The sequence below is a fragment of the Raphanus sativus genome, chromosome 6 (genome assembly GCF_000801105.2).
Source record: "Raphanus sativus cultivar WK10039 chromosome 6, ASM80110v3, whole genome shotgun sequence".
NCBI classification, from domain to species: Eukaryota; Viridiplantae; Streptophyta; class Magnoliopsida; order Brassicales; family Brassicaceae; genus Raphanus; species Raphanus sativus.
Genome location: NC_079516.1, coordinates 20,311,604 through 20,337,585, shown reverse-complemented (window position 1 = coordinate 20,337,585; position 25,982 = coordinate 20,311,604). Strand labels below are relative to the sequence as shown.

At 34.3% G+C, this 25,982-nt stretch overlaps 3 protein-coding genes, 2 long non-coding RNA genes and 1 other non-coding gene across 9 annotated transcripts; 3 read left to right on the top strand and 3 right to left on the bottom strand.

The window, feature by feature from the left end:
* Positions 1 to 298: 298 nt before the first annotated feature.
* On the bottom strand, positions 299 to 1,994 carry LOC108807225 (uncharacterized). 2 transcript variants are annotated; one of them, XR_001942703.2, is made up of 4 exons: positions 1,603 to 1,994; positions 1,382 to 1,496; positions 770 to 849; positions 299 to 636 (listed from the first exon to the last, which is right to left on the bottom strand). It is a non-coding gene; the product is annotated as an uncharacterized LOC108807225 (long non-coding RNA). The 2 variants fall into 2 exon arrangements; XR_008935128.1 differs by having other exon boundaries at positions 299 to 849.
* Positions 1,995 to 3,650: 1,656 nt separating this feature from the next.
* Positions 3,651 to 5,020, top strand: LOC108807224 (uncharacterized). 2 transcript variants are annotated; one of them, XR_008935668.1, is made up of 4 exons: positions 3,653 to 4,095; positions 4,224 to 4,363; positions 4,448 to 4,580; positions 4,654 to 5,020. It is a non-coding gene; the product is annotated as an uncharacterized LOC108807224 (long non-coding RNA). The 2 variants fall into 2 exon arrangements; XR_008935667.1 differs by having other exon boundaries at positions 3,651 to 4,095; positions 4,224 to 4,580.
* Positions 5,021 to 9,705: 4,685 nt separating this feature from the next.
* Positions 9,706 to 10,917, bottom strand: LOC108808067 (uncharacterized). The gene has a single exon (XM_018580268.1). The coding sequence runs from the start codon at positions 10,915 to 10,917 to the stop codon at positions 9,706 to 9,708; it is 1,212 nt and encodes a 403-aa protein (XP_018435770.1).
* Positions 10,918 to 19,845: 8,928 nt separating this feature from the next.
* On the top strand, positions 19,846 to 21,691 carry LOC108809411 (NAC domain-containing protein 96). The gene is made up of 4 exons (XM_018581551.2): positions 19,846 to 20,446; positions 20,542 to 20,831; positions 20,909 to 21,148; positions 21,237 to 21,691. The coding sequence occupies exons 1-4, from the start codon at positions 20,290 to 20,292 to the stop codon at positions 21,438 to 21,440; spliced, it is 891 nt and encodes a 296-aa protein (XP_018437053.1). The 5' UTR covers positions 19,846 to 20,289; the 3' UTR covers positions 21,441 to 21,691.
* A 264-nt stretch (positions 21,692 to 21,955) lies between these two features.
* On the top strand, positions 21,956 to 22,027 carry TRNAC-GCA (transfer RNA cysteine (anticodon GCA)). Its single transcript has one exon. It is a non-coding gene; the product is annotated as a tRNA-Cys (tRNA).
* Positions 22,028 to 22,081: 54 nt separating this feature from the next.
* On the bottom strand, positions 22,082 to 25,963 carry LOC108807300 (aluminum-activated malate transporter 13). 2 transcript variants are annotated; one of them, XM_018579570.2, is made up of 6 exons: positions 25,570 to 25,963; positions 24,854 to 24,994; positions 24,099 to 24,371; positions 23,886 to 24,016; positions 22,985 to 23,128; positions 22,082 to 22,897 (listed from the first exon to the last, which is right to left on the bottom strand). In XM_018579570.2, exons 1-6 carry the CDS (start codon positions 25,844 to 25,846, stop codon positions 22,235 to 22,237), a joined length of 1,629 nt encoding a protein of 542 aa, XP_018435072.1. In that variant the 5' UTR covers positions 25,847 to 25,963; the 3' UTR covers positions 22,082 to 22,234. The 2 variants fall into 2 exon arrangements, with proteins under 2 accessions (XP_018435072.1, XP_056845458.1); XM_056989478.1 differs by having other exon boundaries at positions 25,633 to 25,963.
* Between the last annotated feature and the right edge of the window lie 19 nt (positions 25,964 to 25,982).

Genomic DNA, 25,982 nt, shown 5'->3' with positions numbered 1-25,982 from the left:
GTAGGCATCCCAAGAAACTAAAGGCTTAGAGCTAAGAACTTGTGAGAGATAACATTTGATTGTCTATGCACGTGGAACTAATATCACCAGGCAAATAACATCTATAGAATAAACAGCTGCTCCTCTTCAATCACCAAAATTTCCATCTCTCATTAATTACATACATAAATCATAATCTGTCGCTGCCACTTAGAAAAGAAAAATTGAGCAATGTTGTGTCACAATGAAAATATGTCACCAGTAAACGTAGAGTAGGTATAGCATGCAAAATTGTGGTCTGGTATCATCCAAAGAGAGATTCATAAAATTTTGTAAATTATAAGAAATAAGCTCTACTTGAAACCAATCAACAATGGCTTCAATTTAGAATTAGGCAAAACCAATTCCCGGAAATACAAAACACAAAGGGATCAAATAAATACATACCAAGGCTTTTTGACATACTAATTTGCCATGTGCAACAGTCTCAAGTCACGATGCAAAAACATGTACAGTAAAATATTAAAGTATGCATTTTTGACAGTTAACTCAAACATATGTCTTGATGTAGCTTTTGGACATGGTAAACCTGCAAATGATTTTTTGGGATGATGATTAAACTAATTTAACAGAAACACTTGAAGCATTTCAGAGACCCTGTTTAAGAGGAGAATACAAATTAGGAAGTAAAGATATAAAATTCCAAAATTATTCAATCTTTGAGAATATGAACTTTTTTCTGCACATAAAAATTATAAGTTATGAGATACAAAAAAAAATCTTTCATTACCTTAAGACTTGATATGATGAACACTTCCATGGTGTAGAGATTGGCGAAGACGTCCAATTTTTCCTCTATATGTAAATTAACTATCAAAATCAAACGATGAAGCATAATTGGTAAATGAACTAAACCGAAAGAGGAGAGTTTATTTGGAGATCTTATCATGTTGGGCTTGAATTTTTTTCATTTTATGTAATAAGTTGAACTATACCTCTAGCTTACTATGTTCAGCATATCTCACTTATACATATTTTAAACTTGTTATTGTGAAACAACAATCACATACTATTGCCACTGCTAAGAAATCTAACCTCGTGATCAGTTTCACCATGTTTTTAGGATACCAGGTTCGTGGATCTTGATCTTGCGGAAATCCATTATTGGTTGCACATTTCAAAAATTGATTTCAATCCCTCTATCTAATCAACCAGGACAATTTTCACTTTAAACATTTTTCCAAAATTTTTTGAAACATTTTCATTCAAACTAACAGAAATTAAGACAGATAGAAGTTAGAAAGTAAGCCGAGTAAGATATGAAACAGATTTGGAGACAACCAACCTAAAACTTCACATCACAATTCTTATGCAGATATAAAATTCATATAAAGAGCACTACCTTTCCGAGGTTGTCCAACCCATCAGACTGATTGAGCAACTCCATATGTGTTCTTTGAATTTCACGATCAGTACTGGTTCCCTTACTAAACAACTCCCACCAACCAATAAAAGAGCTACATGGCGAGCAAAAGGAAAAATTACATAATAACGCCTCAACCAAGAAACGAAGCTATAAAAAAAAAACAAAAGGAAGAAACATATATAGAAGCCAAAACTCACCTGTATATAATTAAAAATCTCTAGAATCAGCCTATCACTTTGATTATCTGCTTCCATTATTTGGATACGGTGATTTCGGTGGAGGGGGAGAGAGGTATATATTAGTGGTGAAGGTTTGGGAATTGAAAATTTGCATCCTTTTGATTGTTACAATCATGAATGAATTTCATAAGTTATAATGCACACGTTACAGATGAGATTTGGAAGAGGAGAAAAATAGTGGGATTTTTTTTAGAGAATGAAGAAGTTTCAGGAATGGTGGAGAAGATATTTTGGATAGCGATTACTTGGCCATTTAATTGGTGGAGAATGGTTTAGCCTATGTAGCGCTTGAATATATGTTGTATTGAAGTGCATTGAAGTTCCAATTGTTGTCTGAAGCGTATCACCTGAAAAGTTGGAGAGACGACATAAATGATTTTAGCCAGGTAATTAGATTTAAAGGGATTGTGATAGAAGGAGGTTGGGCCACTTAAGACAAAAATTTAACAAATGGGTTGGATATTTTAATGAAGTTTGATTGTTCAAGGCCCATAAAATTAAAATATTTTGATGACATGTCTAAATGGTTGAGAATATTTTGTCATATGTGACACCTTTAGCTGAGCTCTAAATTAGTTTATTTTATATATTAGAGATTGATATTAATATTCTGAATATTTATACTACATATTATCTATCTATATAAAACATGTTCCTCTCTCCTCTTTGGACACATCATTAAATAGGGTGATGAGAGCTCGACATGTGACAACTTAATCGAAATTATGTGCTTCATTTTATTCATGTTTGCTATTCATATGGGCTTTGGTTATAATGTCTTGATTGGGTTGATATGGGTTTTAACGAATGTTTTGTTCTTTTTTTTTTATTTTTTTTCTCAACATCAACTTTTCATTAACCAAATGGAGAATTACATGATTTTAACCATAAGGATTATCAACCACATTTACATACAAAGTGATTCAGTATCATCAAAAGATCACTAGATTGGATCATAGACTACCAAATCCTATACTTTGATGTAATTAAACCCAACGAAACAAGCTCTATCTACTAGCAGAAAAAGCTGTCTCTTAAACCCCTAACATTCAACCACTTGACATGAAAGCAAGTACTAACACAATGAAACATACCTAAACACCCGGCATTACATTCTTCAACCAGCTATGGTCCCAAAAAGTAAGAGTTAAGCTCATGTCCCAAGCATCGACACCACAGGCGCGTTACCGGGGGAGGTTTGTATCCATTGGCGTTTACTGCTCCAGTCCTTAGCCATATACGGACAGTAGTCCGACTGAACCTAAACCCTAAAGAGCCATACAAACCGAGGCAAAGACATGACAAGCTACCCATAAACCCAACCTGTAATGGCAAGAAAAGACTCTGTGGTGGTTCCAAATGATGAGCTTTGAATCCCTGTACCACCAACAAATCACCAAAAGGTGCTTTCCATGTTAGTTTCATGCAGCCGCCGTCGATCGTTACCTCGTTTCATAGGCAAAGCCGGACCAAGACTCCGGAATGAAAGTCGGACCTTGTGGTGGAAAGCACAAGCAGTTCTCTTTCGAGCTTCTAACTGTTTCGAAACTCACATCAAAACCTTCAATTAGTCTCCAGTCGCACTCGTTAACACTGCCTCCATAGGAAATAACAGCCGATGTACTGGATTGTCCGACCCGCTACACTCGCCACCGACATGAAAGTATAACCCTAGATCTGAAAAGGGAAAATCGATCTAGGTACACCTTCAATCCTAAACGCCGACTCTCCTCTCCTTGCCGCACCACAGTCTCGTCGTCTCTCCAAACGAAGTCAATCGTCGCCTCCTTCAGATCTACAGCGTTCCGGGGAAGGACCACCACCACGTCAGAGAAGAAGAACATATCGATCTGGGATTAGATCGGGAAGAGGAAAGCAAAGGAAAAAGGGGAAGGGGGAAAGGAAGTCTCGCCTCCGACGCCGCCGGAAGGGCAGGTCGGAACTAGGGTTACGCTCACTTTGTTCTCTCTCTCTCTCTTTTCTTCTTCGACCGCTGTTTTGTTTTGTTCTTTTCTTATGTTCCTTATGTAAACGGATCATATCAAGTCCTATTAATTATTTGGTCTGAGAAAAAAGAAAAAATAGAACTCCATCTTCTTCGAGAACAACGATAGTGGATTCTTAGGGTTCGGCGTCTGCACCAGTTCCGATTATGTCAAACAACCATGGCGGTTCTGGAAGGATCTGCGAGTAAGCTCTTCGTGTTGGATCTCTGTGTCGTTCACCATTCTTGTTGTTACGCTTGCACTTGATCTCCTCTGATCCGTTACGCAATGAAGTTCTTCATCACCATTAGCAGCGTTATTTAATCCTTGGACCCACACCAACCATGATTGATCATTCAATGCTCTTTATCTCCTTCACAGTCTGTGGAACTCCACCTATAAAGGCTAGTCTTCTTCCCATTAACGTCATCCTCACCATTCGTTTTCAGTAACGTAGTATCCAAAGGTGTGCTCAAAGTTCTTGAGTCTCTTTTGTTTTAACATTATTCCCCAAACGTTTTTGTTGAGAGCTACACAAGTAAGTACTGATCGTTCATATTTTATTACATCATCGGGATACTTTCATCATTGCAGGTTAGTCACAAATGACACTGGGACTACATCAGCAGCTTCATTGTTGAGAGGCTATGCCAAGGTTGAGCTACTGACAATAGCTGAGCTTAGCCAGATTATCATCACAGCCGAGCCTCATGTTCACTTACGACCTTTAATAGGTTCGTCTCCACCGTCAATCTAAGCTCTGTTTACATTGTAACATTTATTATTGCAGAAATTATAATTTATCTGCACTGGGATAGTCACATGTATCAAGGCAGAAAATTTTAGGTGGTGCTACATATGTTGCTCGAAGTGTGCAAGAAAATTTCAGACGAGTGCCTCATCATTTGCATGCATGTTCAACAATTAGACTAATGCCATTGGTGTTTTCAGGTAGACAGCCATTTCAGTTGTTCTTTTTATAAAGATATAGATGTAACTAAAACATTGTACCCCTGTCTATTAGGTATTGTGTGGAGATGACTGTTGCTGATGACCCGGACAAAGCTGTTTTCGTCAAGTTTCTATGGTGAAATAACAAACCTCACCAATATCCGGGCTGCTGATTCTGGTCATCTGCTGGATTATGATCATTGAGGTTTACGAGAGGATAGCGGAAGACATAACAGAGGATGTGTATTGTAATTAAGAAAACTCTGGAAAACTCTATCCAAAACGGCCGTTAAGATTCCTAAACTGCATCAGTACTTATCTGAAGTTTGCTGAAGAGGCAAAGAAGCAGAACAATTGTTTCCTCCTCTGAGATTTCTTTCTTGCATTGAATCTCTAATAAACAAAATAAATAATTTTATTCAACAGTAAATTGTCTAACATCACGCAATCGTCTTTTGTAGCAAACGTTTTCATCATCTACATCTACTACATGTATGCGAAGTCATTATCATAGTCAAATTACATAATTTAACTTTGTATATGTATAAATATCTACTAAACAAAATAAATAATATTTTTCAACAATAAACTATAATCAATATATAAGTACATATATAATAAAATTCTTCTAAGAATTATATTTTATAAGTTAAGCAGTGATATTTATTTTGGTGACAAAAAAAAATTCAGTTATATTTATTGCAAAATTCTAGTTAATTATGTTGATCTATATTAATAATAATACCTAAAAGATTCTAACAAACATGTATATATAGATATATAATCCTTAACATAGTGAATAAGTTACTTATTTTATATTGTGTATATCATTAGTTTTAAGAAACAATTTATAAAAAAATTCATTCATGAAACAAATTTATAACTGACAGCAAAAATAACTTCACTGAAATTAACCCAGTCGACTTTAATTTTAAGAAAATTTATGTGACTTATTATTATAGTTAGACTAGAAAGAGAATTGAAAGAAAATAATTATATTTTAAAATGTATAGTAAAATAAATAGTTAAATTACCGTAAGAAATTTATAATTGTCAATAAATCCTTTCATTAAAATAAATCAAACTTTTAAAATAAATATGTACTAGTAATAGTTTTATTTGCCGCTCGCAGAGTGGATTTACCCTAATAATTAATACCAATATGTGTCACTTGTAAAAGTTGATGTTGTGTTGCATCATTTAATATAAATGATGAAATTATACACGCTAACTATTATAAATATTGTTGAATATTTTTATCAGTTACATTATTTGATGTTAAACCTACTATGAATTTTTGAAATTTTGACTTAGTTTTACAAAATTATTTGATTAATAATACATTTATTAATAATCCTATAAATATTTGTTCAATATTTATTTATTTTCTTATTGATTAATATTTATAGCACGAATCTTTTAATATTTATCAATATTTTCTAACTGAAACAAAATTTCAAATATATTGAGATAATTTGTGTTAATACATCAAAATAAAAAAATAATTTTCATTTACAAAAATGAAAAAATTGTAAATCCAACTCAATTAACATAGATTATGATCGTGTCTATTTTCTTGCTTTGCTTCATGTTCTCCATTCATTTGGGTATATTTCTTCCATTTGAAGGACAAGTATTTAAGTTTCTCAATATCATCACATTTGAATATACTTAAATACATTTACAACCTACCAAAAGTAGAAGACAAACAAAAGATTAAATTTCTTAGAACAACTATTTAAAAGTACAGATATCATAGACTTTTGAATTACCTTTTTTCGTTTCTCCAAACATGTACAAAACATATTTTCCAGTGATTAATATTCATCTCTTTGTGATCTTAAAGTTGTTCACCATATCAAAAACCTTCTAAATAATATAGAAAAGATATGAAGATAACTTTCTCAAAGAAGATATGAAGAAATCAAAAACGTAAATGATTATAGTAGAAATAAATATTTTAGCAGATGAGTAATAGAGATCCTCGTCAGATTTTAGAAACAAAACTTTTAACTGTTGGTAACAATTTTTTAAACAATTGTTGTATGCTCATAGTAATTTTCCTTTTTGCAGCTAGCTCATTTCTTTTAATTATTTAGATATTTTTATATAGTGTACACACATTTATATAAAACTTGATATATTTTATTATTAAATTTTTGTATATATTTAATAGCTGTTACATTTTATTAATTCAAAAGATCAAATACCTCTTAAAATTATCAATGTTGTTATTCATTTAAGAATAAAAAATAAACGTTGGAAGATATAAACAACTAAAGAATTATTAACGTTGGAATTCATTTAACTCAATTATATTTGTATTATTTTGGTATGAATATAAGACTTGCCTCTTTTATAACTTTGTATCATTTCTACAAGTAATATTAATGCAGATTTGTATATGTATTAGTTATTTAAATGATGCAAACTCATATTTTATATCACCTTTTTAAAAAATGATGTAAATGAATGCATATTTGTATCAGTTTTTTTTTGTTGAAAAGATGCTAAATAGATTATAAACATCATTTAGTTTAACTGATGTCATAAAAACACATTCGGCATCATTTGTTAATAAACAATTCTAACTAGTACAACTTATTTTTCTCATACTAGTTATGTGATGCAATACATGTTCCTTTAGTGATTAGATTTGACTTTCACATTCTATTTTATGATCAATACACGTATTTAACATCAAATTATGTACAAACTTGCAATAATAAAATATAAGTAGGATGTAAAATAAATAAATAAATTGATTTAGTACAATATTCTCAAACAAAATGGCGCAGTTCATAGTTTGGAGAAAAACTTTTAATAACTAAATTATTTAATTTTTGTAAAAGATGATTACGTTGGTTTCTTATCAACCGATTACTATGTAACATATCATGATCTACAATTGGGTTAGCTTCTTTTATACTTTGCTTCTTAGATCATTGTAGTATATAAGTTATTCTAAAGTAGTTTAGATCTTAGCTTAGCTTAGCTCATGTATACAAATGTCGTTCTGGCTTTAGCGTTGTGTCGTCTTTGCTATGTTCAAATTTTCATAATAATTATTTTACCGAAGTTGACATTTTAAACAACTAAAACAAAACCCTGTCAAAGTGTATAGTCAAATAAAAGAAAATCGCACTGTTGGTCATAAAATTCACTAATTGGTTTTCACATGATATGACTATCTTTTCAAAAAATTGCAGCTACATGAAAAAACTAATTTTCAGCTGAATCTCATTCTAAACCCACGAGGCCACGAATAAGTTACATCCACTCCACTAATATGGGAAATCAACGATAGCATCTCTATATAAAAATGCTGCAAACATTTTTGTATTAATAGTTTTCGTATCCTATTTGATACATCTAAATGAATTTCCATTATCTATCTTATTAAAGCTGAAGTACAATTTCGGTGTGTTTGGATACTTGGATAAGAGTATTAAAAAAATTTGGTGTGTTTGGAAACATGGATTGTAGTCTTTTTAAGAAAATTAATTTTGTTTGGAAACAAAGATAATAGTATTAAACAGAAAAAATAATGGGCTTAAGTTATTAAGTCCATTATAAAAGAATGTTTTCAATATATATAAGAAAAATACAATACAAGCCCAATTTGAAATACCAACTCAAATTATGGTTTTTATATTTCATATTAAGTTTTTAAAATATAATATATGTAACTATTTATATGATAATACGTATAAAATACGATTAATTATATGATTATTTATATGATGGTACATATAAAATACGATTAATTATATGATGAAATTATACGATATATAATAATGACTAAGGATGGGTTTTCAAACATCCATACGGGTTTGGTTCTGATCGGTTTGTGTTTTAGGTTTTCGAGGTCAAAGATTTCAGTCTTATTAGAACGTTTCTAAATTTTTGTTTGAGTTTGATTCGGATCTTTGCGGGTTTGATTTGAGTTTGGATAACCTATTTAAATAATTTTTAAAGTTTTAAATCACTATATATTTTAAATTTCTCAAAATTTATAAATAAAGTAATATATTACCTATAAATTTAAATAACATATGTCAGAATACCTAAGCTTAACATATCAATTGGTTTGATTTAAAATTTTGGATACGAAATCAATAATTATTTTAAGTATTTTGGTGATTTGAGTATACTTTAACTATTTCAGATATTTGTTTTTGACTATCTATATATATTTTCAAGTATTTTAAACCAATTTAAAAGTATCATTCTTGATGTTTTATATACGTGAAATATAAAAATAATTAATATATAAGTATATAAATCTATTTTTAGATAAATTCAGGTACATGAATACTTCGGTTTGGATCCGATTCGATTCTCTAACTAACAAAATTTTGAATAATTCGAATATTTAATCAATTTATGTTCATGTTTGGTACTATATTTATGGATTGGTATCAGTTCTGTTCCTCAGATTCATTTTGCTAAACCCTAATAATTACATGAAAAACAAATATTATCATATTTTTTGAAATATACATCCGCGGAGGTGCAGAGATCAAAGTCTATAATCATTTATTTTAAAAACAAGCCAAATAAATATGTTGATTGAAGAGCGAATAAAACAAAACTAGAGAAATACATAGTTTATCAGAGACACTCTATGTATCGAATTTATTATAAAGAAAATTTTATTAAAATAAATAAATTCAGTAATTACAAACAAATAATATATTTCATAAAAGTGAAAAATAATACCCGCGCTTTCGAAGCGCGGGTCAAAATCTAGTTTAAAATTAAAACGTTTACAGTTGGTTAAGAAACTTAAAGAGGCAAACAAAAAAAAGAAAAGGAAAATAAAGTAGGAACATAAAAGAAGGGAGCCGAAAGCATAAAGGAGAAGAGAAAAAAGTGTGATTAAGTGATAAGAGGATCGTTGTCACCAATTTCACCACCTTCCTCCTTAATCCCATATTCTTAAATGTGGTTTTCACCTTGAATTTTTTTTTTTTAAACTATTATTATTATCATAAAAAGTTATGAACTACAACCGAAGTCATACAGTCTTAGAAAAGTGATTACAACAGAAAATGATCATATAATGAACGAGATAACGATCGGAAGCCAATCCGAATCGACTAATGATAAGCAATCGAAATGTCTAACCGTGTCCACCGCGTCGTCCACGACCCCGATTTCCTCGTCCACGGCTAGTGGGATGCCAATGCATCTCCTTTGCTTTTGTGGAAGGTTTAACTGGTCTCTCCCGAAGGATCCTTTTCCCCGAAGGTGTCATAAGATCCATGGGTCCCGTCTCCTTATCTGAATCTATGAAATCTTCTTCTTCCTCGAAAGATATTAATGAAGCAAATATGTTAGAGCCAAGGTCTACCTCAATTGTTTCATCTTTTCCTATTTGTAACTGAGTGACTGTTGGAGCGTTTACTTCAACGCTGGGAATTGCATCAATTGATGACTCATGGGAAGGATCAGACGGAGACTCCTCAGTCTCGTTGATGCAAACAGACGAAGGAGGCATGCACATGTTCTCAAGAATAGATAAAGTAGCTAAAGATAACAAATCATCCTCATTTTCAGTGACTGGATCAACCGACGTTGATGCATTATGCATAACAAGGAGAATATTAGGAGGAGATACCTCCATATCTGATGGAATATGTGACATAGCAACCACAGATTTTTCAGCATATGACAGCGCATTTGGTTGTTCCAGAGTATTAGTAGATGTCTTGTTGATGACGACTGAATCTGATGGAGCTTGGGCCTCCTCAACAGCAGATTCAGATGGTACTTGGACCTCCTCAACAGCAGAATCAGTGTTCTTCGCTTCATCTTTATCAGATTGTAGACAACGCTTCACCTTGTGTCCTAATTGTCCGCATCTAGTACAAACAGTGGGCAACCACGCATATTCGACATCCACCATAGAAATGAAACCCATATCGTCGCTTGCTGCAATCCTTTGAGGAAAAGCTTTACTCAACTCTACTTCAACTAGGATTTTTGCTTCTCCCATATGTATGGGATCCAAGTGAGGTTTATGAGTCGCCATTGGAGCTCCTAACCCGGAAGCTATGTGACTAATTCCCGGAATTGAGTAAACAATGTGAGGTATCTTTTTAAAAGTTACCCAAATAGGAATAGTCTTGATCTCAGGAATAGCTAGGGTTGCTTCTGGTGTCCGTGGAGCAAAAAACATTAGGCAGTCGTCAATGTGCCAAATACCTCTTGAAAGTACCCAATTCCTCGAAGCTTCATCAGGAATGTGAAAAAGATAACTGGATTCATCCAACTTTTGTATGGTGATTCTACATTTCCTACCCCATAGCTTGTTGAAAACCGCATAAATCATACCACCTTAGGAGTGCCATCTTATAAGTACTCTGGTTCTGTCGCTCTGAATAGATTCCGTGATGCTGGATTCATTCTTGCAGCCCAGGGAAACCTAAGAGCATCCTCTTTCCTGTTAGACAATTTCTCAATACACGGTGAAACTCTTTTGAATGAACCATTGTTAGTTACATCCTTTCCAGTCGGCCTGAAACCTTGTTTCGACAGAGATGGCCAATGTTCGTTGAAAGGTATCTCAGTCGCTTCTCCTCCATCTGTTTGAAGCGTTAGGTTCAAATGTGTTGTAGGAGAGAGAAGTTTTATCGGCTTAGCCCATGCTCCAAGCCTAGACGAAGGAGTCGCCGTAGAGGTAGCATCGTCGGACGCAGACGTTGTCTTCTGCTCAGCAACTACAGACGAGGGTAGAGGAGCAACAATTGTGCTCTCGACTGGTGGAGTTATGTTTTTGGGAGGGGAAACAGGAGTGGTGCCAGAGACAGAACCAACAATCTCATCTTGAGTTCCAGAACGATTTAGAACTTCAACCACAAGATTGGGAACACCTAGCTCTGCAACTGAAGAAGGAGAAGAGCCGTCCCCAAGATTGGTGCTCTCACCAGATGGTTGAACAGACACTTCCTTCAGAGTCGACGGCGGATCTTCCATCTCGGATTCCATGGCTGCTTGTAAGGAGAAGGGATTAGAGAAGAGTGGGGATGGCTAGATCAGAGGGGACCTTCCGGCGAGGGTTACGCCGGCGAGGACACCAAGAACGGAGCTTCAATTTTAGGTCTTCGCTTTTGAAATCTCAAAATGAAAAGTTTACCAATAGCATTTAATAGAAATTATATTCTATTTCTACTTGAATATCTTACAAACTATATTGTATTTAATAGAAATTAACAATAATAGTAATTAATTTATGTCAAAATTCGCAAATTTGAGATATTCTCCCGATACCTTAAGACAATTTGTTACGTTCTAGTTCATATATCTCATAAGCTATTACACTAGAGGTCTAGGACTAGCTACTTGTTGGAATGGTGTCTTTGATGAGACACACATTTGATGTTAATTTTTTTTTCTACCATCCCAAATTTCGCATATTAATATACCAATTTGTCTGAATTTGTTAAATGCCTCACTATGATTAGCAACTTTCGATTATCTTTAATCCTACAACTGTCACACGCACATTATTAGTTTGTAGTCTGAATTACATGTTTTGGTACTATAATAGGCCAATTATATAATTTCAAAGTATAACTTTGATCTCGACTTGTTATGTAGAACTCAACACAAATATAAAGAACTCTCTTTATTAATCTTCTTAAGAAAACACTCAAAAACCTTAAGCTCTTAACTCACAATCTATGAAACTCTAATTAGGATGCAACACTCTTTCATATCTCTTATATAGCTCTCAAATATTCCTAAACTCTTAGGTAATAACTTTCCTAATCCTAATACACTTAGGATTGGTGTTGCTTAGACTCTAAGCTAACTTCATGTTTATCTCCAACATTCTCCCCTTTAAACTTGAAGTTATCTTCTCCTATATCTTGAACCCCCACAAGGTCTTTCATTTCTTTAAACTTGATTCTTCCCAAAGCTTTGGTTAAGATGTCTGTCTTTTGTTCTGTTCCTGGTACATGCTCGACGTCAACCAATTCGTTTTCAATGCACTCTCTAATGAAATGGTAGCGCTTGTGAATATGTTTGCTGCGACCATGGAAGACCGGGTTCTTGGTAAGGGCTAATGCCGACTTGTTGTCAAGTCTTATTACCACTCGATTATTTGGCTCACCAATGATCTCTCCCAACAACTCTTGAAGCCATATGGCTTGTTTTGCAGCCTCGGTTGCAGCCATAAACTCAGCTTCACAGCTTGATAAAGCTACTGTCTCTTGCTTCTGAGAACACCAAGTAATCGGACAATCATTCAAATAAAATATGTGACCTGTAGTGCTTCTACCATCATCCTCGTCAATGTTGTGACTAGAGTCACTAAACCCTTCAAGCTTCATCTCGTCATTCTGTCTGTAAACAAGACCCAAACTCGTTGTTTCTTTTAGATAATGTAACACAGCCTTTAGTGCTATACCATGTGAGACCTTCGGACAATGCATGTATCGACTAAGTAAGCCTACACAAATGCAAGGTCTGGTCTCGTGTGAAGTAAGTAACGTAGGCAACCAATCTTACGTCTGTAATCTTTCTCATCAATGCTATCTTCTTCCTCGGCATTAGATACTTTCAACCCGAACTCCATAGGTGTTTGTATGGCGTTGCACTCATCCATTCCAGCTTCACTCAGTATCTTTCTTTCATATCGGTCTTGATTCAATGTTATCCTCCCCTTCTCTTGCCTAACTTCGATCCCAAGATAATATGTTAACAGACCGAGATCAGTCATCTCGAATATTCTTGACATCTCTTGCTTGAATTTATATATCATAGTGATGTCATAACCAGTGACTAACAAATCATCGACGTACAATGTGACCAGTAGCAGATGATCCTCTAGCTTCTTTCGATATAAGGCCGGTTCCTTTGAGCATCTTTTAAACAACAACTTCTCTAATACTTTATTCAGCTATTCATTCCACGCTCTCGGAGCTTGTCTGAGACCGTACAGAGCTTTGTTAAGCTTGTACACTTTATCCTCTTCTCCTTTGACTTCGAATCCTTCTGGTTGTTTAACATATACAACCTCTTTTAAGTCACCATGTAGAAAGGGGGTTTTGACGTCTAGGTGATGTATTTCCCATCCCTTTGATGCGGCCAATGCAATGAGAAATCTCACAGTTTCTATGCGGGCAACTGGTGCGAAAACCTCTTCGAAATCAATGCCATGGCGCTGAATGTAACCCTTGGCTACTAATCTTGACTTGTACTTGTTGATGCTTCCGTCTGCATTCCTTTTGATTTTAAAAATCCACTTTAACCCGATTGCTTTTGCTCCAGGCGGGAGATCAACAAGATCCCAAGTTTTATTTTTCACAATGGAATTTATCTCCTCTTCGCAAGCTACACGCCATACTCTCTCTTCCATTGCCGTCTTGAAGTCCCATGGTTCCTCGTTCAGTAAAAGTAATAGACGCTCTCCCTCGTCTTCGGCAAGACAAATATAGTCATTCAGATAAGCAGGCCTTTTGCTGACTCGTGTTGATGGTCGGGGTTGGATATCATCGTCCTCTGTTTCATCTAACTCCTTTATTTCCCCTGTTTCCCCTGTTTCCTCTGTTTCCTCTGTTTCATCCTCTGAAACTTTCTTTTCTTCTTCTATCAAATCGTTTGATATTGCTTCAAGGCCCTGATTCCCGTGTTTCCCAAGCATGATTTTGAACGCTCCAGGTACTTCTTCTTCGTTTTGTTTGGATTTGTTCCAAGGCCAAGTCTTTTCTTCTTCAAAAACTACATCCTGGCTTACAATTATCTTTTGATGTGTGGGGTCAAATAATCGATAAGCTTTGGAGCCTGGTTCGGTTCCAATATGCACTAGAGTACGAGACCTGTTATCTAGCTTCTTTAGGTTCGCCATCTCAACTTTGGCGTGTGCTATACACCCAAACACTCGGAGATGCTTGATGTTCGGTTTCCTGCCTTTGAATGCTTCATAAGGTGTCTCAGTTTTCAATGTTTTTGTTGCAATCCGGTTAATCAGGTAGGTCGAATGTCGTACTGCTTCCCCCCATAAGTAGTTTGGTACCTCCATATGTGCTAGAATACTCCTCGTCATCTCTAATAAGGTCCGGTTTCGCCTCTCAACCACTCTGTTCTGCTTCGGAGTGTACGGTGCCGTTAAATGTCTTTGTACTCCTGTTTTCTCACAATAAACACGAAACTTTGTGCTTGTGAATTCTCCACCTCTGTCCGTTCTCAATGTTTTGATGGTCGCATTGGTCTCGTTCTCGACAATCCTCTTAAAAATTTCAAACTTCTCGAATGCTTCAGACTTCTCTTTCATTAATATAGACCACATGTATCTTGAATAGTCATCGATAAGAACAAATATGTATCTGTTCTTTCCTGCAGTAGGTGGTGTTATTGGTCCAAAAAGATCGCCATGTACTAGCTCTAGTACTCTGGAAGCACAGTATGTTGTTGATGCTGGAAAAGGTTGCCTCGCTTGCTTAGCCTGTAAACACGAACTGCACACTTCTTTCTCGATTTTTAGCTCAGGTAGTCCTGTGACAAGCTGTTTATTTACCATTGTCTTCAAAGCATCGGCTCCTAGGTGTCCAAGTCGTGCATGCCAACGTGAGTTCTCACACTGAACTTGCGTTTGGAGGCACTTTGTTTTTTCTATCTCCATCACCACTTTGTATAGTCTATTTCTTGATCTTGAAGCTTTCACAATTATATTACCATCTTTGTCGTGCAACGTTAGATAATCTCCTCGCATTCTCACATCGCATCCAGACTCAGTAGCTTGCCCGAGGCTTATAATATTACTCCTTAACTCCGGAATAAAGTACACGTTTGCTAGCATCTTCTTCTTCCCATCTTGACTCACGAACAGAATTGACCATTTTCCTTTAATATCAATTCTTGAATCATCTCCGAAACGTACCTTCCCGGTGACAGTATCAGCTAATGAATTGAAGTATCTCAGGTTACCAGTCATATGGTTGCTAGCTCCATTGTCTAGGTACCATATCTTGTCGTTGTCAGAGTTTGATTCAAAATCTTTTGGTGTCACGTTTCGTTCATTCAGGTAAACAATTTCGTGCATCATAAGTTTCTCGGCTTCATGTGTTTCGTCTCCATCTTTGCTCTCCGTTGCTTCTTGTAGCTTGAGTAATCTGTCTGGACATGTTTCTGCGAAGTGGCCTAGCTTGTCGCACCTAAAACATGTTACTCTCGATGTATCACGACTTTCCCAGTACGAACGTTGATTGTCCCACTGTGATCTTCCTCGTCCTCTTCCTCTACCATAGTAGCTGTTGCGACCACTCCTACCACGTCCTCCATAGTAGTCTCGATTTTGTTGTTGCTCCGCGTTTGTATACATGAGTTTACTCTGGTTCTCATGTGGATCTTCTTCTTCATCAGTTATGTGCTCCTCATATGTTTTTAATCGTCCTATCACATCTTCAAACTTTGCAGTTTTTAGGTCAATGGATTGTTCTAATGAAACCACCATGAATATGAATTTCTTTCTTGGAAAGCTTCCAAGTAGTTTCTTCACAAGTTTGGTTTCCTCAATAGTTTCTCCCAATACCATTGCTTTTGACGATATCTCAGTTAACTTGCCCACATAGTCATCTATCTTATCAGTTTCTTTCATCTTCATCCGATCAAATTCCATCATTAACGTATGGAGATGTGCTTCTCGCACTCTCTCTGCCCCCATGTTGCGCGTTTGTATTGCTTCCCTTACCTTCTTTGCTGATCCTAGATGCCCAATTTGTAAGATCATAGCTTCTGGAATGGACTGATATATAAGTGTTGTTGCCATGTTATTTTTCTTTTTATCAGTCGGCTCTTCTTCTATAATCTCCCATACCTCATGAACTCCTAACACAATCTTCATTCGTATTGCCCATACGGTATAATTCGTTGCGGTAAGCATTGGACAACGAATGGAAGAAGAGCCTCCTTCCTTCTTCGTCACCTCTACTGTATCTCCCATCTCTGTCTCGGTTTGTTTTCTTCTTCAAAGCTCTGATACCAAATATAAGTTCAAAGTATAACTTTGATCTCGACTTGTTATGTAGAACTCAACACAAATATAAAGAACTCTCTTTATTAATCTTCTTAAGGAAACACTCAAAAACCTTAAGCTCTCAACTCACAGTCTATGAAACTCTAATTAGGATGCAACACTCTTGCATCTCTTATATAGCTCTCAAATATTCCTAAAATCTTAGGTAATAACTTTCCTAATCCTAATACACTTAGGATTGGTGTTGCTTAGACTCTAAGCTAACTTCATGTTTATCTCCAACAAATTATACTACAAATGTTTTGTCTATATAGGGCTGGGCGTTCGGGTACCCATTCGGGTTTCGGTTAAGTCCATTCGGGTTTCGGGTTTTCGGGGTCAAAGATTTCAGCCCCATTCGGATATTTCTAAATTTCGGTTCGGGTTCGGTTCGGGATCTTTTCGGGTTCGGTTCGGGTTCGGATAACTTATTTAAAATGTTTTTAAATTTTCAAAATTCATTATATACTTTAAATTTTCAAAATCTATAAGAAAGATAATATATTACATATAAATTTTCATAACATATATGTCAAAATACCTTAATTTAACATATAAATTGTTTTTTTTGAATATTTGGATAAAGAATCAATAAATATTTAACTATTTTGGTGTTTTCAGTATACTTTAGCTATTTTAAACATTTACTTTTGACTATTTGCATATATTTTCTGAGTATTTTGGAAAACTTAAAGGTATCTTATATATTTTTAATATTTTTAATATACATTATATATAAAAATAATGTATATATTTAAGTATATAAAATTATTTCGGATACATTCGGGTACCCAAAATATTTCGGTTCGGATCGGGTTCGATTTCGGTTTTTTAAATACCAAAATTTTGAACCTGTTCGGATATTTAATCAATTTCAGTTCGGGTTCGGTGCTACTTTTTCGGATCGGGTTCGATTTGGTTTTTCGGGTTCGGATTTTTTGCCCAGCCGTATGTCTACATATGTTAAAAAGAATGATAATCTTACCAATGTGGAGTGAGTTCGTATCAATAAGCTACATTCATATACATTATCACGACATGCAATTCAACATAGAACATGTACCTCGGCAAACCGTGGATCAGTAATCCAAAAAAAACTTATTCTAGAGCTTAAATTAAACTATAAAGCTATGTAGAAGATGTAAAAAAAAGCTACGTAGAAACATTATTTTTTATTTTTTAGAAACATTAGTTCATTGCCTACACTCACTAGTAGAACTTTACTATAAGTTACAAATTAATCTTGTTGATCAGGTATCCGTGAAAGGGTGGTCATTAACTACTAGATCAGTTCTTCGAATCAACAAACCTTTATGATTATTTCCCCACCACTTGACGCACTATTTATCATTTTTGGGTTTCTTTGTTAATTTATTTTTGTTGTTTCGGTAGTGTTCCCTTGAAACGTTACCATGGGTTAAAGTGAACCTATGTAAATAAATTAACGAGGGGATATTCCCTCTCTGTCAAGTAACAGCTGACAAGGTACATTGTATTGTATAGTATATAACAAAAGTTCAGTTACCGTCAACTGAAGTCATTCTTTTGTGCTTTCTTTACACTAGGTTGCTCAGTTTAAAACATAGTTAAACCAAAAAGGGTCCAATATATCAATAAAAGTTACGTATTCAATTTACATTTACGTAACCAAGAAAACAACCCATGGCGTATTTGTCAGAACACTGCCATAATTGACCGACGATAATCATATCTATCTAGGCATCCATTTTCCGAATGCTATGAAACTTTTTATATAAACGTATGTTTTCTAATTTTCTGCTTATATATGTCTAGGACGTTCTAAAGTCTCTACAAAGATTATACCACACATTTTGAATACTTCTTCAGCACTATACATGTATATAGATGTTGTTCACGTCGTAGATGTTATTCCCACAAATATCCATACTTCAGATGGTTAGAGTTGTTAAACAAAGTCTTTCTTCAAAAAGTTGTTAAAGAAAGTCCATCCCACATCAATAGTTATTATTTAATTACGAAATATCAACTAATTATCCACTCATCATTAATTAGTTTTAGTTTTTTTTTCTTTTTTTTTGGTAAAAAAAGATAGTTTTAGTTTTGAATGGAGAAGCCATGGTAAGTCTATCTTTAACAACAGTTTCCAATTAATTAGGAGACTAGTTAGGTGCCTAAAATCATCACTTAAACTCTGTTTTTATAATCGGGATCAAATCAAAATTTCTTGTTAATTCATCGTAGGCTCAGTTAATATTCCAGAATTCTGTTCCAGGCTTCCAGCTATGTGTACAAGTTCAACTCAAAACTCTTCCCTGAAGCACATTTTCAACAATTTCCATAATTGCGGGATATGGAACTCTATGGCACTTAATGTCTAAATAGTTTTTCGTTAAAGAACTTTATGGCGTAATTGTTGTATGACAACCTCTGGACTTTTTTTTGTTTCCAAAAATATTCAAAAATGACTCTTTGATACTTCTTAAAGACATGAACATATAACATTAATTAGAAACTGAAAATATGTTTTTGGTCCGATTAGAGCAGCCGGGGGTCCACTTGCTTGTTCCGACTCAAATGTAGTTTTCATTGTCATTTTCTTCTTCTTTTTAGTCGTATGACGTAAAAGTGATAATTTACACTTAAAAGTTATTTTGTCCTACGCATGGTGACGTGGAGAAATATTTGAAAACTCAATATTACAGCAATTAGTGTGACTGAGAAACTTGTAACTCATTTAAAGATAAAAGTTGGACACATTGATGCGATAGCATTCTTTTTTTTTAACCTTGATCGATAGCATTTGTTGGTTCAAAATATATAGCAAATTTATTCATTTTTGTACAATGAAAAACTAAATTGACATGCTTGATGACAATTTTAGTAGTGTTGCTTGAAGTTATAATGATACGCCTAATAGAAACAATTTTAATAAATCAAGAAGATAACCAAAATTAAAGACATATAAGCCAAAATGGGTATGAACAGAAAAAGGCAATATGAATAAGTGTGAACAAGTTTGAAGCCAGTTACAAAAAAAATAAGTGTGAACAAGTTCATAACCTTTTGAGTCTACGCGGGTACGTTTACTCTGTTTTTTTTGGGCACACACATTTACTCTGTTTTATATTCCTGTAGAACACTTCACTTTATCGGTCTCCAATAGTTTTGTAAGAAAATATAAAAGCCGTATTCTAATAACTTATTTATAATCCCAATTAAAACTTATTTATTATTAAACGTTCTACCAGCTTTGTTCTATAAATATTCAGCACTCCGTAACCATTCAACACTCTACCAACCTTCTAATTTCTCAATCACTCTCTTAATCATTCGCAAATCACTTTTGAAGCCTTCACACCATTGCTATTTCTTTCTAAACTCCTGTCTTAATTTAGGTCTTTCGAGAAATTTTGGTTAAACTTTTGGTCATAAAACAATCCCTTGTTTTTTTTTGTGTTCAGACAATGTTCTTGTCACTCAAAGAATGCAATCAACTTGATTTACAATATTTTCTTAACAATAAAACGTGCGTCGAAAAAAGTTTCTACTTCTGGATTTTCCAAATACCAACCGTTGTAGCTTTTTGATAGTGTCTTAAAATCAGAAACTGCTTAAATCGTAATCTGAATTCTAAGGACACCCGTGGATCAAGATTTCGCAGTTTCTTGTGTACCAAGTCACTTACGGTCAGGGATTTTGCAAATGGGAAGTTCATGTTTACCTCCAGGATTTCGGTTTCATCCTACTGATGAAGAACTCATCGACTATTACTTGAAAAGAAAAGTCAAAAGTCTTGAGATCGAGCTTGAAGTCATTCCCGTTATTGATCTTTATAAATTTGATCCTTGGGAGTTACCAGGTAATAATTAACTTAAATTTCAAAGTTATTTTCAATCTTTTATTACTTTCTGAAGTTTTAGTTAACAAGATATTATTTGTATTTGTTACTTTTAGACAAGTCTTTTCTTCCAAACCGAGACATGGAATGGTTCTTCTTCTGTTCAAGGGACAAAAAATATCCGAATGGTTTTCGTACAAATCGAGGAACAAAGGCCGGTTATTGGAAAGCAACCGGAAAAGACCGGAAAATTACTTGTCTTTCATCTTCTGCAATCGGTTATAGAAAAACCCTAGTTTTCTACAAAGGTCGTGCCCCGTTAGGCGATAGAACCACTTGGATCATGCATGAATATCGGCTATGCGATGATGAGAGTTCATTACAAGGTTCACAACATTATTATAAGGTAAGAGAAGTAGAGAACTTAACATTTTCATCAAATTCTATAATGATTGATGTGTTTCTAAGTAAGATTAATTACAGGGAGATTTTGTGTTATGTCGTGTGGCTAAGAAGAATAAGATTAAAACTTGTTCGAAAATCCGAGGAAACCTAAGTGAACAAGCACTTGGATCAGGAGAAATTTCTGGTTATTCTAGTCAAGTGACTTCACCTAGTCGTTATGGAACGATGCCGTTTCACTCATTTGTCAATCCGGTTTCTACTGAAACAGACTCTTCCAACATTTGGATTTCACCTGATTTCATTTTTGATTCTTCAAAAGTATATATTATACAATTCTAATTTGACTAATAACTGAACCGGAACAAAGTTTTGTTTATCTAATACTGGTTTGATTATGTTTTTGTAGGAGTATCCTCAAATCCAAGATTTTACATCTGAAAACTTACACGACTTTGATTTTCCGGTTATCAATAATCAGAACGTAGATTTTCCAGCGGGTACCTTGTATAGCAATGTAAATCAGCACATGGATGAATCTCTGCAAACCGGTTATTGGACAAATTGTGGATTCGACGATACCGGTTTATTCGGTTATACAGAGTTCTCCTAGACGGTGTCTCGTTTGAAGTCTCTCTTCTAAGACGAAAACGCCTTTTGTTGTTCGAGTCTTCCAGCTTTTAGCATTGGTTTCTATATGGATGGTTTAACTATTCTATTTTTTCTCATATTACTACTTGATTAATATGGATTTGTTTTATTAATGTATATTGCTTCATACGTATTTGAAGCTTGTTTTCTCCGTGGTTTTGATTTTATTTTCAATAGGACTATGGATTATTGTTATTTTATATTTGTAACGTTCTCTCATTTCTTCTATAATGATTAACTGGACCACGTTAAATTAAGAACCTTTTTCTTGACGTCACTAACCTTTAAACATACTTTGTGGAAGTGGTAAGTTGATAACAATGATTCTTCGTAAAACAATCTTTTATAAAAATAAATGATGGTATCAAATACCTATATGGAAATTAATTTAGAGCGACGTAATGTGATTTTAATATTTGAAAATGTAATTTATAATAATACGTATTTATTAACACAAATGTAGTTTAATAACAACTTGGGTCCATAGCTCAGTGGTAGAGCAATTGACTGCAGATCAATAGGTCACCGGTTCGAACCCGGTTGGGCCCTACTCTTTTTTCTCTTCTCAGTTCTTTTGTTAACTCCTGAGTTACGACTTGCCATAAATAACAACAGAAAAGGCAAACATGTCATTTTTTTTTTGAATAAGTAAAGCCTCACAAATTACAAACTCGTGATCCATTATTCATCATCACAAAAAGAGAATCGAATCACATAGAGAACTATACCAAACCAAGCCGAACTATACCGGTCGGTTTAATCTCCAACCACTAGATCCACCGGTTTCTCAATTCGAACTTCCACATCCGTCCGATCAACAGTCTTATTATCATACTCCTTGAAACAGGCGATAGATCCCAGCTCCTCCACCTCATCAATCACAGCACCAAGCCTAGCCACCATCTCCACAAGAAGCGACGCAAACGCAGCAAACGGTAACGCCTCCGAAAACTCCAAACTTTTCATAACCGCGGCTTTACTCATCTGTTTCCTAAATCTCCTCTTCTCTCCAACCGGTCCCGGTTTATTCACAGACCTCCGGTCTGGCGTGCGACCCATAAAGCTAGAGAGCGAAACGGCGCTGTCAAACCGAGGCTGTGATACGGTGACGTTTTGTTGCGTTGTCTGACTTAAAACATTTCCGACAACGTTATTACTGTCGTTGTAATATGAAACATTGCGGTTTAAGTGTTTGTTGGTGATGTCACCGTGAAGGTTAGACCCCAAGAAGAGCTTAGGTTGTGATTTTATTGCTGCGTTGAGATCTTTTAACGCTACTTCTAGATTGTCGGAGAGAATCTCCGGCGAGCAGTGACGTTTGTTTAGAATGCTTTCAGAGAGTTCCGACAAAACTTTGCAGATTTCTCCAGCTAGTCTAACACAAGGATCTTTGAAGAGGATACGAATAGACGTAGGAGTCTTGAAAATAAACATAAAGTATGGTTATATAAAACTTATACGTTATGCAATTTATATGTTGGAATAGAACGTTAAGTTTAATTTTACCTGAATCTCGGTTTGTAAGCAACCGTGAAGAGCAACAACAGTGTGACCAAACTTGCGAAGAACAGATCCAATTTTGATGTATTGTTGAGATGGAAATTTATGACAACGCAGTGAATGTCTCGGCTCCCAACTCGCATACATCGCCTAAATATATGTGCATATACATGTCAATATGTACAATATTACCTTAATATTGGAAGTTCGCCAGCAAAATGTTTTAGAGTTTAAACACTTTATAATAACCGTGATTGCATATCAAAGCCTATACTAATCCCAAAGTATGAGAGAACTCAGAACTGTAACCCCTTATAACTTACAAAGTGATTCAACTACTAGATATATCACAAGTTAGTGTTATAAAACATATACATTAGTACTAAATAAATATTTCAAAATTAGTATAGTAAAAATAATAATGAAAGTAAGAGAATATTTCAAAACTTGAGAACCTTTCCTATAGTTTTCAAAATGCTTTTAGATTTTAATTTACTTTTAGCTAAATTTTTTTTTGGTAAAAAACTTAATTTTAATATTTAGTGTCTATAGTATCTTTGGATTCTGTATGTAAGTTTTTTGTAACGGTTAAAAGTTTAAAACCATAAAAAGAGGACTTCAACTCAAACCTCTCAATTTACAAGGAGAGTTATACAACTACTAGCTATACATTATAAATTAGTGCCTTAGATTCTAATTGTGACAGTGTTTAAAAAAAAATTGTGACAAGAGTTCAATTTCTATTTGTTTTAATATGTAATTTTTGTCTTTCTAATATTTGTGTAGTCTTTTAGTGTTTCTTTTTGTAAATAAATTATAAATTAATGTTAACGAATAAATGTTAAAGCGATGTCAGTCAAGAATTTAGTCGGATTTCAAATAAAGATTTTGATTTAAGATGACTTACTAGTGCTTCATCAGAGGATTTAGAATCCAAAACAGTCTTATACCCTTTGTAGATTACATCATCATCATCAGAGTCAGAATTTGAATCTTCATTGTCTTTCTCTTTCTCCTCGAAATACTTAGTTACACAGGCTATGCATAGAATAAAAATCACAAATATGTATAACCATGATTAGTTTGCACATTCAGTTTTTCTTATTTAAGAGATATTTACCTTCAGTAGAGCGTGAGAGGCCTTGCAACTTACTAACGGTGGACATGTGAAGGTCATCGCCAGACCATATTGGAAAAACCAAAAGGCTCATGAAAAGGCAAATGCCAATACCCATAGCAATGGTTAATAATCTCTGGTGTGCGATTTTAATTACAGTATCGATTCTGTAACTCGATACAGTGATTAGATTAAACGTCAAAAGAAATACCAGCATACCGTAATCGTAGTTTTTCTTTACGTATGGAACAAATCTCATATACGTTATCGTTGATCCTGTTACACATCGGAATACAAATTTAATTATATATGTATGGTATTTTAATGCATTGTCAAAAGTTAGACATAAGATGTTAGCCATCTAATTAACGTCTACCATATTGTAAATTTTCATTTCATTTTATTTAATCATGGGAGTTTAGAATATTTGTCACATAATAACTTCCGTTATTTTAAAATCAGTTTTTAGATATATTAAACAAATATCTTTTTCTCCAAAGAAATTGGACTCATGGTTGCTATCCCTAAGAACATCTCCATCCACACTCCATATTTTACTTCATTTACTCTATACATAGAATAAAATATAGAGTGGGGATGGAAATTCCCTAAAACCATCAGTTTTGGTTAGAATTTTATTTTCCAAAGTTTTTAGAAAATTTAATGTATCAGTAGCTAACTATATGTGTTTTATATATGCATAATGGTTTGAAAAATATAAATGTATGACAAGAGGAAGTGTATAACAGAATACGTACCGATGATGAATACAGCAGCGCCAATGAAGATACCTCCGAAAATTTTACCGGAATTAATAGCAACAAACTCAATAAGATATGCCAGAGATCCTGCTATTAGTGTCCCTAATCCTCTATTTAATCCCTTGCGTAATGTCGCACCTGCAATTATATATAGCTCTAATATTACAAGTTACCGTGGCCAGATATGTAAACAAGTATAAACTATATTACCTAAAATCAATTAAAAAATCCACCAAATTTCATTGGTGCCACTCCAAACCCGCTTAACTAATCGATTAAGGAAAATAAATCAATCAGAAAATGTTTTTTTTTTTCTGTTCTTCCCATTAATCATAAAACGTGCTACAATTTGAATCATAACTAAATTGTAGATATAACAGATCCAATTGAAACACAAGTCAGTAAGATTTTTTTATCAGGAAAAGATAATTAGATAGAAACTGCATAAAATACTTTGTGATATTTCTCAATCTCATAATATTTGTGCTTGGTAGTTATCAAAATTGTAAATGTATATATTTACCAATTCAGCACGAGGTTACCAATCAAACTCAAGAAATTTGTAGCACTCAAAGTTTGTTTTTCAGAGAATATATATATATAATATAAAAATTAAGAAAGGGAGAGAGAGAGAGACCACGGTCAATATGAGCAATAATGAGATAAGATCACAAACAAACAAACAAAATGTAAGTAATTGATGATATAATTACCGGCAGAGAACTCGAGAACGACAACAACAGTCATGACTGCCCAAATTGCATTTTTTCCGATACCTTTGAAGAAAGGTTCCATGAGATACAACAAGGACACAAGTGTTAATGAAACTCCTACTTTCAATGCATGTTTCAATCTCCGCGTATCTTCTTTTCCGACATTCCATAGATTCTTTAGAATGTTCTTCATCTTCTTGGGATGTTCTGTCTTCTTCCTCGTCCTTCTGGAAACTTCATCATCTTCCATAGTAATTTCTATGCTTTTGTTCCACATTTCTTTTCTTTGATCGTCTATAGTTTGTTGTTAACTGAAAGATATACAATCTTTTTATATACACTCTTGAAAACTATCTCATTGCGAAGCTTTTGGTTTTATTGTACTCCAGCTGCATCTCTGTCTATGTTAAATA